Genomic DNA, 15107 nt, shown 5'->3' with positions numbered 1-15107 from the left:
TACCAAACATCATTACTCAGAGTACAATCATTATAACAAAGAAATGAAGCGTAATTTTTTTCAAGACCGTGAGATCATTACAAATCAGTATTAAACAAAATGAACAGGGTCCAACCAATAGACAGAGAAAGAATTTTATGGAGCCATTGTTTTAGCGAATCATGGGGTTGAGGAGGGGGGGAATTTATGGGGGTCACTAACTGAGGTCAGTTGATACAGCAGCGCAACAAAGGGTGTGGGGCGGAGAGGATGGCGGAACAACAAGAGTGGGACTCGCGCTCGCCAAGTGGCGTTGATATGACACGACACTGTTCCATTTCAGTCAGAGTTCCGCCACAGTTCTACGAGCGCTTGCGTACTCACGATTCTTTGAAGCCGACTGAATCGCGAATCGCCACTCTCAAATTTGGCGAGCAGGATCCAGCCCTACTTGGTAGGATAAGCCGAGTAGGGCTGCATTGTTTCGTCATCGCGTCGTTGATTACTGTTGCGATATATGCTTATCTTGTCAAATTGTTTGCTTTGAAAAGGCACCTTTTGATTGGTGCAGACTAAAGACTGCGCAATTAAATTATCTGGGTACCGGTAGGCTCATTACCGATCGAATTCGAAAGCGTTGCTCATCATGTTTCTCATTCACAATTTATCAATTTCAGATTCTCTCAAATTTCAAATTCAAGTCAACAGGCATAGATCTAACTTATCTGATCTAAAAATTGGCGAAAAAAGAAAAATCTCTGTCGCTTCACAGCTGATGCCATACCACTGTTCACATATCCCTCGAACTACGGATCCCTCGAACTACCGAGGCCGGTCCCGACAAATTTAAGTAATCCATGTTATACTGTGTACGTATATATATATATATATATAATATATGTGTGTGTGTGTGTGTGTGTGTTACAAGTGGGCTAAATCTAGACAGCAAGCCCACTAGTACAAGCACAGAGACATGAGACTGCGGTCCCAGCAAATGAACTTAGCTGAAAATCAGTTCTGACAGTAGAAACGCACACCTTCTGGCAACAAAGGAGTTAACAAGGAGAAGAAGTTGTTTGGGTTTATTTGGTCAAAATCATGCATAAGACAGTAGATTTATATTTCTCAACATACAAAGTGGTAATAGAAATCCACACTTAATTTTAATAGCCATTAAAGGCATTAAATTCAGGCATTAGACAGTTGATTTGAATGTCTACAAAAAATAAAGTGGGAACTTTTAAATAGCCATTACTTTTAAAGTGACAGGGGCAATAACACTTCAAGTGAAACAACCTCGATTTCAATAGCCATTTCTTATATCACTTTTAAAGCAACATGAGAAAAAGGCTGGATCTTTTTTTTTGTCAAGTTAAAGCATAAAACAGAAGATTAAGATTTCTACAACACACAAAGTGGTGATTGAAATCAGCACATAGTTTAGAAGTAATGGGTGAAAAGTTGGGGGGGTCAATTCAGGGCAATAGCACTTCATGCGACACAAGCTCAATGTTATTCTTCTTGTAAAACTCCATCATCTCAGGACTGCTCAAGACCTGTATCTCGTGCACCCGGTCCTGTGACGCGCCGAAATCGTCAGTTCCCCACGAGAAGCCGCCGTAGTCTCTGCTGGTCGGGTGGCCAGGGTGGGTCATCAACTCACAGGTTGCAGGACGCTTGTGGTCCCCTCCAAGTCTCTTCTCCACATCTTCAAAAGCTTCTAGGATGATCAACTGCAGTCTCTCTGCTGTCATATCTGAACCCATGGTAGACAGGCCCACAAATGCATCCGTTGATCTGGGGGAAATGTTCCAAGCCATCTGACAAAAATGTTCAATAGAAACAGAGCTATGCTGTTTGTAAAACAGTCTAGCACACTCACACTCACAGTAAAAGACACTCATAGATCTAGCTGAGAGATTCCCAGGTCCCAAGTTGGTTGTTTTTAATACATGTATTCCTTGTATGAAGTAAAACATGTACATAGAGAAATTTGTACATAACGAAAAGATTTCCGCATCCCATCAATTTCACTACACTACGTGCATGCTAGACTGTATTCATATAATATACAAGGCTTCTGAAAATAGTTTTTTATTTGTTCTTTTTTTTTTTTATGTTCGCCCCTAGTAATTTGAGTATATAGATGACACTGCCATGGTCAAAACATTTCAAGATGAAATCTCTTGGCTCCCCTTTGACAAATACACGTCACGTCTACAAAGTGAACCGGTATAAGTATAAGGCAGAAACTTGTCAGGTGTGGAAACCGAATCAAAGATTCTTCCCTTTTGATAATTCTTCTTGTCATGAAGCATATTTTCTCAGACTGCAACCTGGCTCTTAACAGATACACCTGGAGGCACAATGAGGTGCTGAAAGTGCTCACTACAATGGCGACAAAACAGGTGGAAGAAGGAAAATACGCCCCCAAGCTACAAAAGCATGGACTCACCAAGATTGCGTTCGTTCCGCAAGGAAGCAAGGTTCCCAACAGAAAGAAAGCGAACGAAGCCATGGAAGACCAAAGCGGAGGCACATGGGAGGTAGCTGCTGACTTAAGGGCTTTGAGAGATTCTTCCCCATCCCAACTACGAAAAAGCCAGATTTGGAGTTATGGGAGGAAACGGAGAAAAAGGTGCACCTGGTAGAGCTCACGGTGCCCCACGAGGACAATATCTATGCCGCACAGGAGTGTAAAGAAAACCGTTACGAGGCATTCGTTGAACAATGTGAGGAGGCAGGATGGAAAGCAAGCCATTTTCCGGTAGAGGTAGGATGCAGAGGTTTCGTAGCAACTAGCGCCCGTAAGTGGATGAGAGTGGCAGGACTTACTGCAAAGAAAAGCAACCAACTCACAAACTCCCTTCAAGAGACAGTAGAGAAAGCCAGTCACTGGGTCTGGTTGAAGCGAGAGGACCCATGCTGGAATGAATCCTAAGAGTTGGCAGCAGAGGAAAACAGTCGAACTAGCATGGAGACCTCACATCGGTGAGGGGGCTCAGTGCGTCAGAAAAACTGTACAGAGGAAGAGCCCGAAACAGTGAAGCATTCTCTCCTGATGATCTCCATGCTAGAGTCCGGGATAGGGAGCATTCGACTGTGAGCAGTGAATACGGCTGTTTTAGACTACGTCTCTGCTTAAGAATTTTGTTTTTTAAGTAAAAAACTATGAGAAACGAGTAAGCTTAAGTCAACTGAGTAGACATTCCACATTTTATGATGTGTGTCATACGGAGTGGGAGTGGGAGGGAGGGGGAAAACTGGATGTGTTGATGCAAATTTTCCAATCAGTGATTTAGCATGGCTTTTGTCTTGCACATCAACATTGTATCCTTGTGGGGAGGCGAGACTTGTAACGTAACGAGTATTAATGTCTGAATGAAAAGTAGGCAGTGGGCGTTAGATCTACCCCGCCATATCTATGCGCGTTCTTTCTCCAAATTGTGGTAACCATTGAAATTTGTTTGTAAATAGTTGTAAAGCACTCAGAGCCTATTGTAGAACATGGTATGATCTAAATATAGTATAACCCGGATAGGTTGAACACAGAAGACTCGAAATCACGCATCCATCGAGCTGTACCTGCAATCCCTTTTTGTTTTCTTCACCTTTGTAAGAAAATTACGCCAAGCTCAAACACAAACACGGAATAGTCTAACTAATTACGCTGCAGTAGAGGAATAAAGTCAATATCCTTTGAGCGAGGTGCACTTAAGACTAATTAATAATAATAATAATTTTTTTAAAAGGAAAAAGGCAAGGTCGGTAAAATACAACCTTCCCCCCTCCACAGCAGCAACTAGCTGTTCTATTTTTAGCACGCTGCTCAACACATGTGTCTAGGATTGCAAGGAGCGGGCGAGAAGAAGGGTTGTGCATCACCACATGATCAATAGTTTTGCTCCTAAAGTAGCAATCATCGTTGCTTCCCTAGATTCTACAACACAACTGATGCCATGACACTGTTCACGTATCCCTCAAACTACGGATTCCTCGAACTACAGAGGTCGATCCTGACGAATTCGAGCTATCCGTGTTATACTGTAAGTGCAATTATTATTTCTATTACACATTTTAAGCATCTCAAAAGATGTCTAGTCAACCTCCATCTAATAGGAGTAACAATACTAATGTAGGCTACTAGAAAAAGAAAGATAAAAAGATGAGGTGCAAAATATTACTGGAAAAGAAAGGGGTTGATAACAGATAATATAAATCAATAGTATCTATTGGTAAGTAATAAAAACAATTCCATTTGTTAATCTTTAGTTACAGTGTATGTAAATAATTTGATTCCTGTCTAGTATAACAGGATTCAGCTATATATATATAACAGGGGTATCATGTACGTCTCGGTGGTCTTGTTATTATAGCCGAGGCCCATTAAATAAACATACCTGATTCCATGCAAGTCCAGGATTGACTTGCACTGTTCTGCATTTTTCATCATCTCAAGGAAGAAAGGCTTGAACTCCGGATTCACCCACATCTTGGATGGAATATTCAACTCCACAGGATATCGAGTTATGTGCACACCATGACTCTTCAGAACGTCTGCAAATATCGGCCCAACCTCTGGGGAAGAGCCAAAACAAACATTAACATATATATAAATATAACATATACTGAGATACTGAACATATGTTAGAGTTTTACTAAAAAACTAAATTATGTTGAAAAAACTGTCCTCAAGATATATAAATTTGAGGTGTTGAGAGTTGCCGTTGGAAAAAAAAAGGACATATGTGTCGAAAATTCAATGGTCTTGTAAACGAATAGTCTCTCAGAAGAAGATTGTACCAATATCTGGTGTGATTGTCAGGCTCTGCCATTGAATGGTGACAAATTTGATTCTCTAAAGGGGCAGCCCATGTAATCAAGTGCAGTCAAAATGATCTAACACAGCCACCGATTGTTGCAGACAACTTTTTACTTTTACTTTTCCGATCCAGCCGCCATTTTGGTTCTAGCCCTTCGGTCTGTCGATATGGCAAAGAATTGACAGGTTTTAATCAGCTGTGCTTTGTCGCTGTATAGAGTGTTTCCGATGTCTGGGAGGCAGGTAGGTAGGTGCTACGCAGATCACAAAGTGCTGGGCAGTTAAAGAGGTGGTGTGGTACTGTTTCATCCTAGTAGTTGCACAACGGGCAGTCGGGTGGGGTATCCTTGCGGATCCTATTAAGGTAGGAATTTAGTGGTAGGCCTATGTGTTGTGTTCGCAGGCGAAATATCGTGACTTGTTCTCTTCTACTCAGGGAATTTATTGCATCTTTAGAGTTGGGGGCTGTCATGTGTGCAAATACAGTTCTTCCAGTTTTGCCCATTGCCCATCCATTCAGCCACTGTTCCCTGGTGTTGCATTTGATGATGTTCTTGGCTGTCTGTTGTGATACTGGGTTGTGTGGTTTTGTTTGTGTTGCTCCCTTCTTGGCAAGGGTGTCTGCTCTGTCGTTTCCTGGGATGTTGCTGTAGGCAGCCTGGGCTTTCGAAATTCATGTTTTCCAAGGCTTGGAGTACTGACTTTCCATCTGTGAAGATAATAGTGTTCTTGATTTTGCTTGGATGTATTATGAAAATGTTGGTCAGGTGGAGGATTGCTGCTTCAATGGCCATTGCCTCAGCCTCGTAATTTGTACAAGAAGTACCACATGCGTCAAATAGCTCTTCACATGTTTTGTCAGGATGTTCAATTCTTACCCCAAAGCCTGCGTTTATAGTTCCATTGTTGCAGAGAAAAATGGGTGTATTCAACAGGTGGCCGTCTCACACAGTCATTATACTGGGAAAAGATATGCAAGGGAAGAAATGGGAAGTGGCCGTCTGTAGAGGTGATCGTCATATACTGGTGGCCATTTAAGTACGGACTCTCGTATACCAGAAAACATTTACTTGACCCTTTTTGAGATTCAACTAACTCGGCTTTCAACACTTTGCCGTCACATCTCGGCGATCGGTGATGTTTACCACCCAGGTTCTTTGGGTTTACCCCAAAATGCCTTTGCTTTTGATGGCAAGGGTTTTTACTACCTGAGCCTTGTGATGGCAAAGTGTTAACGCTTAACACATGATCTCTGATAAAAGTTAAGGGAGAAGAAATCATCGGATGAAAAAGTTTTGCCAGGAGCTTGTGTGAGGAAAACGGTAACTCGGGGGAAAAAGGTAACAAGAGTAGATCAGCCTAAGGCACTCAACAATCCCCCATGTGCAGGACCAAAAAAATGATTTATTATTATATATGCAATTGCCCCACTAAAAAAAGTCCAAAGGGTACCCACAAAAGTGAAAGGGACTTCAAAGTTAAGATTGCCAGCAAGTCTTAATGATAATGTTGTCTGCGATGTAATGCTTCAGTTCTTCATCCACGCGTGGAGAAGACAATGGTTCGATTTCCACACATGAAAAATTTCTGTTGAGTTTCTCCATCTACGGAGTCTAATGAGTCTAATGCATAAAGGATCTAAATTGTTTTGATGGGACCCAAGATGTACAATTAAAGTCAGTCAATCAATCTTGTTTTTTTCATGGGGGGGTTCAGTCAATCGGTTAGTCTTAATCTCTTATGTCCACAAACCTGGATGCACATGAATGTGCTGATGCCCATCAACATAGACTGGCTTGGTCCCAAAGAGCTCAATGTATCTCGCCAGCTGACTTTCAATTTCCTTTCGAATCTGTCAAATATTGTTCTCAGTCAACTTTGTTTGAGTAGAAAGATGCACATGGACACAATGATGGTTAGTAAGTGCTGAGAAAAAGTGAGACAAGACACTCAGACATAAACAACAGAGGGAAAGTAAAGAAGTAGGACCTACCATTGATGCCCTCCAACTACCCCGCTCTCGTCAAAATTCAGACTATATGAAACATGACAAAAAAACATAACACCACATACATAAATTTACATTTTTACACTGAAAGCAAAGACACAGAGCAGGGATCAAAACAATGATTAGCCTTCTCAGAATACCATCACACCCTTTTAACCTCACCTTTTATTAGATCTACCTGTGCTACTAATATTACGACTTTATGACTTTATGAATGACGCAAATATCCACCATCTACAACTAAATACAAGTGGCATTGAATTTTCACATTTAATTGAAAACTGCTGTCATTCTTAAAAGAATTCAGTACAAAAATTGTTCAACATCATTAACATATATATTATAATGATATAGAGCTAACGTATCACAATACATGTAAATGGTTCTCAATCAACTCCAAAATCCTGACCAAGCCTAGAGGTTTTTGGAGTTATAGAAAAGTTGATTGGCACTGTGGTGGTCAAGTGGCACCTAGGGATGAAATAAGATGATAAACAGAAAAATATATAACGTCCAAGATCCACATGTTTTGAAAGAAATAAAATCAATGGGAAGCAACATCCACACACCTTTGACTATGTGCAGTGAAAAACAAATGAATAATAAGCAAAGCAGATAAGCTAGTAAATGGGCAGAAAATGGTGAAAATCTCAAAATGTAACAACAACCAGTATTACTTTCTGGGAAATTAAAAACGCATGAACAAATCAAAGGTTAATCTGAATTTTATAGCAATATCAACATTTCTAGGTCATGTGCAAGGACAATAGCAATGTTGAAAAAGATGTTGAGCAAAATGCCTCCTAGAAGTACCAAAAACATATTAAACAGTTCAGAAATTAGGACCTACTGGGGGAAAAAATGTACTTTGAAAATTATATTCAAAGACGATTTATTATTCTTCAGCATCCCTTTTTGCTCCTTTTATTTTGCAGGATGCAAAAAAACTCTGTTTTATTTTTTCACACATTCAATACCCACTTCCAATACCAATATATATAATAATATATTATATAAAAGAAGGAAGTACTTATGATTCAAAAGTAAAGATAAGTCAAACTAAGGAGGTGTCATCACAGGAGTTGAGAACTCTACAGATTACAGGATAAATGATGTAGAACAATGCTTGTCAGTCTTTTAATAGCCAACGCATTCTTTAGCCAACTTTGAGAGACTAAAATCTTCATTTCATACTACCCACCCTATGTATTTCCTTGTGGGGCGTAAAATAAACCCTATCACTACTAATATAGATTGTAAAGCCCAGAGCTTGCTGTTGAGTGGGAATTTGCGCAAAACAAATATTATATTTTTATTATCATTATTATTACCATTATTATTCTATAATGTCCCGTTGATCCCCATTGCCAACCAAAATTACCATATCACATCCCCCACCTGTGGGAGATATCACCCTGGTTGGCAAGCATTGGTGTAGAGTAAAGGGACCCAGAGTTCGACCAGGACAAGTACATAGCCAAGTCAAAAAATAGGAGAGGTAAAGAGTGTAAGGACTGATAATATACCACTGAGTAGGTCAAGCAGTGCCGTATGATAACATAATTTTATCACCATGTAACATGTCAGAATGTATGCTCAGATGGAAGGCCAGTAACATGCAGCAGTTGCAGTGTGACCAAACGTTTGAATTGCTGATCCCACCCAGAAGACATTGAGAAAAGTCATGGTTTTTTTAAGAAACGATAACAGAAAGCTACCAGCATCACAAAATAATAGATATCTATGATTGTAAATGACTGTTTATTATTATTATTGTGCCATTAAGCTATTTATGATCCCAACTCCAATCAATGCAGTTAAGATCATAAAGGAGGAGCGTTGTTTCGACCCTGCATGTCAGGGTTAACCTGAGCTGAGACCGAGTGGAAGATAGCTTTCCTGCAGGCATACGGAGATAGCTATCTTGTAAAATAGCTTCCACTCTCGGTAGTTGAACTTGTCTCCTGCATGAAACGATGAAAATCCTAACCATTTCTTCTGAGACAACAAAATTCTTTGGTATAATTCTTGAGCCATTTACAATTGTACAGCAAAAACCCCAATGATCTTTTAATGCACCATTCTATCAGGTCATCCTGATCTTACAAAGCTTAAAGATCAGATAAAAAGCTGACAGCTTGCACTTTGGGATGATGCTGAAGAACCCTGTTACGGCTATCAATTTCGTAAACATTTAGCAAGAGATGATCCGTGCCAGGTCAAAAACACAAATCACAATTATGATTCACTGCATACTTCTCTGCCTCAGATGTTTTCCAGAAACCTGTATTATCTTGGTCTATTCACGCTATCCATATGTTCAAGTTCTTTCAGTATATGTTACTCTCTTGTGACACACATCTATTCTTCGGCACTTAAGTTATATGACCTTATTGTGTTGTAAGTGCTGTAAAACTCTTACTAAAACTAAAAATGTCAGTAGGTTAATTATTCTTGGTCTACCTTTGCTTTTCTTTTTTGTATTCTGTTTTTTCAGATGTAGCAGGATGTACACGGAGTTGTAAATAGACAATAACAAAAATTGAAGATCAAAGTTAAAAGCAGTAAAGCAAAATTGACTTGCAGCAGGTCATCAAGTCAAACAGTCAAGCTCACAACTACGTAAGTTCATATGAGCGCCAAAGGCAGGATGTCAACAGAGAAGTTCAAACGGGGATTCAGGCTTACTCTGCTCACCTCTCTAGCCTCAACAGCACAAAGTCTGCTTCATTTATCACGGCACCCCGGAAATAGCAGTTCACAAGAGAGTGACAAACATTCAAAAGAAGTAGAGGAAAGGGACGTTAGTACTAATAGTAAGGATGAGGAAAGAAAAAGCAGCAGTTCCTCCTCCTATGTTGTTCCAGCACAGTATGTGCATGACATTGATAAATCAGCCCTTTTATAATTCTACTGTGCATAAGAACATGTTAACATCCCCCCTTTGGGAATGGCCTATTGTAAGGATTGTGAGAGTTAATTCATACATATATTATCACTCCCACACATTGATGCACTTTTTTCCCCAGAAAAACTACAACAACCTCTAAAACAATTTTTACATGGCCAATAGCAGTCCCAAGGCTGCACAAACACAGAAGGGAAATGTTAAGTAGTGTGGATAATAGTAAACTAGTTAAGATGACCATCAAGTGGAACAGTAGTTGTCAGACTGGTCTGTTGAAGGACCGTCAAGCAGAACAGAAACATCGTGGTAGACCATCAAGAGGACAGGCATGATGAAATGTACCTCCAATTTGTCAATGCTTCCAGACTGAAGAAGTTTTGGGGTATTTATCATCCCATGAAATATCCCAGTGGAATCAAGCAAAGACTTATGCGCTTCCTTACATATTGGCTTTCCCTCTGTCAAATTCAAATGAAGTCCTGCATAGAAAAAAAGGGAAAAAATATGACCAAAACCATACTTTTTCTTATTCACCCATTTTAAACTTACACAGCAGTCATCAATTTGATATTAATTAGATGCTGACAAATATCAGTTGAGGTGGTGAGGTATTGCACAAACATCAGTTAAGATATATTTCAGAACATCAAAAACATGCAACGACAGTACAAACAAGGAGATTCTAAAGTAAACAAAATAAAAAAATAAATGGCTTAACTCGAATCAGTGCCTATATGCTGCATTTATAAATGTGCCAAATACAGGAAAGTATTTGTATTAATGTTCCTCAAACATGTTTTCATTATTTCATAATCTCTGTCTTTTAACCAGAATCTGCTTGATGAAGTGTTTATTAAAGCAATGGTGTTGGAGTGAAAGAACGGAATGAAATTAGTATTAAAAAAAACTTTTTGAGAGTGTAAAATCAAGGAGCTTTTATTTGAAATTTTGAGACACTTTTAATTGCTCAATATTTTTTTAGTTGTAGACAGCCTGTTATTTGATACGTAATAATAAGTAAAGTTTAAAATCTGAAACGTTTTGTTTTTTAAACGTTAAATCCGATCCTTAGGTACCGAGTCAACATCCACTAAAACTTAAAACAGGATCTAACAAAGATCAAAAGCCAACTACTGTACATTAGGTTTTGACGATTTTGTTTTTTCGAGTCACTTTCTTTTTCTTTTAGCCCATTTGATTTTTTATGCCAACATTTTAAATTTGTGATTTGAATCTCCGAGTGTTGGGTGTTCCCATACAGTATCACCCTTTGAACATTTCGCTAAAGACTTAAATTTGTTAATTTCTTCAAAGATTGTGAATTTAAGTCACATGTAAAAACAAAAAAACGGTGTAGCCTACTGTGCTTTCAACCGGAAATGATGTTAAATCAATTTAGCTCTAATAAAATATGAACAATTATGAAAAAGAGCAAGCATGAGCATCAGGTAGTGTGAGAATTGATTATATGGGGAAGGAAAAGAGACTGCAGCAAAATAAAAAAAAAACATACATCTATTTAAAGCCAATCAACATTTCTAAAGAACCATCCTTGTAAACATAGTACAGTCGAACCTGCGTAAGACGGAATCGGAAGAGAGCGGGAAAAAAATTCCGTCTTAGACGGGGAATTTAGGGGGGGGGGGAGGGTCAAAGCCCCAGCCAGAGGGATCAAGGATCACTTGTCCGATCGGCAAGCAGTGGTCAAAACTTCACACCTCTCAACTGCTATCCTGTCTGATAATGACATGCGTCAGTCTTACTTATCCAATTGCCACCAGTGCTTGCCTTTCATGACCTATTAAAAACAGAAACGTTTGAACTTCTCCTTTGCTTCCACCCTTAGCCCCATGACCCACCAATGCCACCCCCACTGCCATCATTGTAACAACGAAAAGAGGAACTCTTTTCTTGGCTGGCCTTACGAAAAGGGCGGTAGGCATTGGTCAATCTAATTTCACACCTCTGGCTTCTGGCTACCCACGAAAGTTTCTGTAGTGGCCAAGGAGCTTCTTCTCCTTGGTATTTGCTCACTACTGGAGCACTCCCGCGGGCAGTCGTGAGATTTCACACCCACACTACACTGACCACCTGCATCGTTCAGGGCTCACATGATGGGGTCACATCTACCCCCAAATTGCACCCCAAACTCCCCTTCCTTGCCCAGCGGCATGGCCATTGCGTTAAGTTTAGAGCCGACGGAACCAAACCTGCGAGTTTTGTTTCAAATCAGGGCTGAGGGGGCAAAGCATTTTCCGTCTTAGACAGGGGAAACCCTCGGAAGGGAGCGGATTTTTCTTTCCGTTTCCGCGTTGGACAGGTTTCCGTTTTAGTTTTATACAGGTAATTAAAGAGGAATATATCAAGGGGGGAGTGGGGAGATTCCGTTAAGACAGGTTTCCGTTTTATACAGATTTCCGTTAAGGCAGGTTCGACTGTATAGTAAAATGTCGTTAAAGCAGAGATATTGAGCCATACGGTGCAGCCTCTCTATAACAACCTTCGATATAACGACATCCTCTGTATAGCGACAAGGTGCCCAGGTCCCCATTATTTCCTTTAAAATATATCATTAGCAATATTTTGGTTGGCTCTCTATAACAACAACTCTCCATGACGGCATTTTTGGGGGGGTCCTAACGATGCCGTATAGTGAAGAGAGGAAGCACTGTGCATATCCAAAGCACTGAATTACAAATTCAAAAATTGCATTATGCATCCCAAGCATTCATAATTAAGTTGATTAGAACATTTTTTAGAACCAAGAGATTCACAAAACATGGAAGAGTAACCTGCTGTATCCACAGGTTCCACAACCATAGATTCAATATAATATATGCTAATCCAAATAAGAGATTATTGTGAACTCAGTAACAGCGTGTGGGCCATCAGATGAATTTAATAAATGACAATAAAATGCACTTTCTGTTCCTATTTTTTTGCGCAACTTATGTGGTCTACAATTCATTCGTTTTGTTAATGTATTATACTTTACCTTTTGTCTGTCTTTCTTTATATAAGGACATTACTTCCACACTTACAGATTTTGATATGCGATACAAATTCGCAAAAATAAATCATTGACGATAAGGCAGGCCCACTGTGTACACCAAAATATTGCAAGCAATCAGGAATTAAAACAGCAGATACAACAAAGCAGCATTCTATTGTATTCATTACACGAAATCAAAATAAGCACATATATAATTATATGGCATTAAAAAAATATTTTCAACTAGATCTAGTCTAATAACAGCATTGCACTCCACACTGTAGGGTCCAAACAATTGAAAATGAAATTTTTAAAAATAAGGGTCTACAAAAATATTTCAAATTAAACAGCTAAAAGAGGCTGTATTGAAACAGAGAAACTCACAGTAAAAGATAGTCATTGTTATTGCTACCGGATCGGCAATGCTGCCAGGATAGGGTCTTCACGACAATGACAATGACAATCTTTATTCATCTCGCAGGGAGAAATTTGTCTTGGTCATTTACAATGGCTGTAGACGTTACCAAGGCTAGGTGCACTCATGCATACACTCACAACAAGACATGACATTAGTAAATACATGACAACCCGCTCCGTAAATCTCTCTCTCTCTCTCTCCCTCCCTCCCTCCCTCCCTCCCTCCCTCCCTCTCTCTCTCTCTCCCTCTCTCTCTCTCTCCCTCTCTCTCTCTCTCTCTCTCTCTCTCTCTCTCTCTCTCTCTCTCTCTCTCTGTGTGTTTCATTAGTAGCACTGTGTGTTCAGTAACCTCACTGCGGTTGGTACGAATGAATTTCTATATATATATTATATCTGTCTGTTCTTGCTTTTTTGGAAATGTATCGTTTACAGTGGGTCGGAAGTTGAAATTCCGATCCGTGGATGGCTATTGTCACTAAGCATTATTTCCACCTTTTTTAAAACGTTCGTTTTGTGCAGATATTCAAAGTTTCTTAGGTTTCCATCAACTGTTCTTGACGCCTTTCTGATCAACTCGTTTATAATTTTAATGATGTGCTGCCTTCCCAAATTGCTACCATAGCAAGTGCTACCAAAACTTATCAAAGTTTCTATTGTGGTGGGGTAGATATCTTAAGGATGGATGGATTCCGATTAAAAGACCTAAGTTTCCTCAGAAAGTACAGCCTCTGATTTACCATTTTAACGATATTGTTTACGTGATTTTGCCATGTAAATGTTTTTAACAATTGTAAGACCAAGATATTTGTATGAATCTGCGATTTCAATTGTTTCTTGTTCAATAACACGTGGTGGAATTGTTGGTCTTTCTCTTCTAAAATAAAAAATAATTTCCTTTGTTTTTGAGAGGTTCACTTTTAGAAAATTTGAATTGCACCATTTAAAAAACATACATGATATTTCTTCGAGATACTCTTTATCGTCAAGGTTTATTCATCCTTCAATCACTGGAATTTGTGATATAATGTTTAAACTTTTTGCCTTTGTATACAGGACATGAAAGTTCAAAAGAAACAGATTCTCATTTGCTGAACAGTTCCATATAGTGCATTATGTGCAGCTGTTTTCAGATGCAGAAGGTAGCTTTCCTCAGAGATATATATCCAAAAAATAACTAGTCTCAATTCAAAATAAATATTTTCCACTTTACTACCATCACTGATTCGTCAATGATAAGATCTCTCAAGACAAAAACAGTTATATTTCATCCACTAGTGTTTGAGGTGCAGGGGATATATAGGCACTTCACCGTCACTCCCAGAAGACCCGAGTTCAATTCCCGTGTGGGGAAAATTATTCCTGACTACTGGTATCTGTCTTTCTGCTTCAACTTTCTGTCCCTCTCAGCCAAGGTTGGCCCTGACGGGCAGGGTTGGAGCCTGCCTCGTTAATGATCTAAATTGTGCTGATGAATGTGTTTTTAAAAACACCTACAGTACATTGAACAATATTCTGCCTCTCACTACAATGTAATACATATTTTTAGTATATAATATTTATATATATATATATATATATATATGTGAAACAATTTCTATCTCAAAGTGCCTTCATCTTTGTGCTTTATCCGATATCTCATGCCCATGCCCTCATGTGTACAAATGGAGTCCCAATCTTAATCTACCTCTTCTGCACACACTCTGTTTTCTGTCAGTTCTTTCCGCAGGTCTCGTTTTCCCCAAAAGACACCATTCTCATTTATAAGAGTCCTGTATTCCTCCTTGCCCACTGGTCCTCCTTCAGTCAAATTCAAGTGAAGTCCTGTCGGTTACAGAAATTTGGCAGTCTTTCATTTTCACGGAATAACTATTTATGGGAATGAACTATAAAGAAAAACAAAAGCAAAGCATTTTGCGGGAAGGAGAGGATTGATTTAATTTTTTTTTAGCATAAATAGTTGCATAACAAGTTTCACCAATAA

General features: G+C 39.2%; 1 protein-coding gene across 21 annotated transcripts in view; it reads right to left on the bottom strand.

Moving 5' to 3' along the window:
• Positions 1-1047: 1047 nt before the first annotated feature.
• LOC101862049 (carbohydrate deacetylase) overlaps positions 1048-15107 on the bottom strand; it is a 31346-nt gene continuing 17286 nt past the window's right edge. For 15 of the 21 annotated variants that reach the window (XM_005102651.3, XM_035970891.1, XM_005102652.3 and 12 more), the window contains exons 3-6: positions 10060-10196; positions 6554-6653; positions 4380-4557; positions 1048-1776 (exon numbers count right to left, since the gene is read on the bottom strand). In XM_005102651.3, the coding sequence (XP_005102708.1) occupies positions 1455-1776; positions 4380-4557; positions 6554-6653; positions 10060-10196 (737 nt within the window). In that variant the 3' untranslated portion in view covers positions 1048-1454. Of the gene's footprint in view, positions 1777-4379; positions 4558-6553; positions 6654-10059; positions 10197-14810; positions 14948-15107 lie in introns of all 21 variants that reach the window. The other 6 variants (XM_005102656.3, XM_035970886.1, XM_005102655.3 and 3 more) reach the window with 2 other exon arrangements.

The sequence above is a fragment of the Aplysia californica genome, unplaced genomic scaffold, assembly GCF_000002075.1.
Source record: "Aplysia californica isolate F4 #8 unplaced genomic scaffold, AplCal3.0 scaffold00333, whole genome shotgun sequence".
Taxonomy (NCBI): Eukaryota; Metazoa; Mollusca; class Gastropoda; order Aplysiida; family Aplysiidae; genus Aplysia; species Aplysia californica.
The sequence above is the reverse complement of the archived record's forward strand: the minus strand, read 5'-3'. Positions and strand labels throughout refer to the sequence as shown.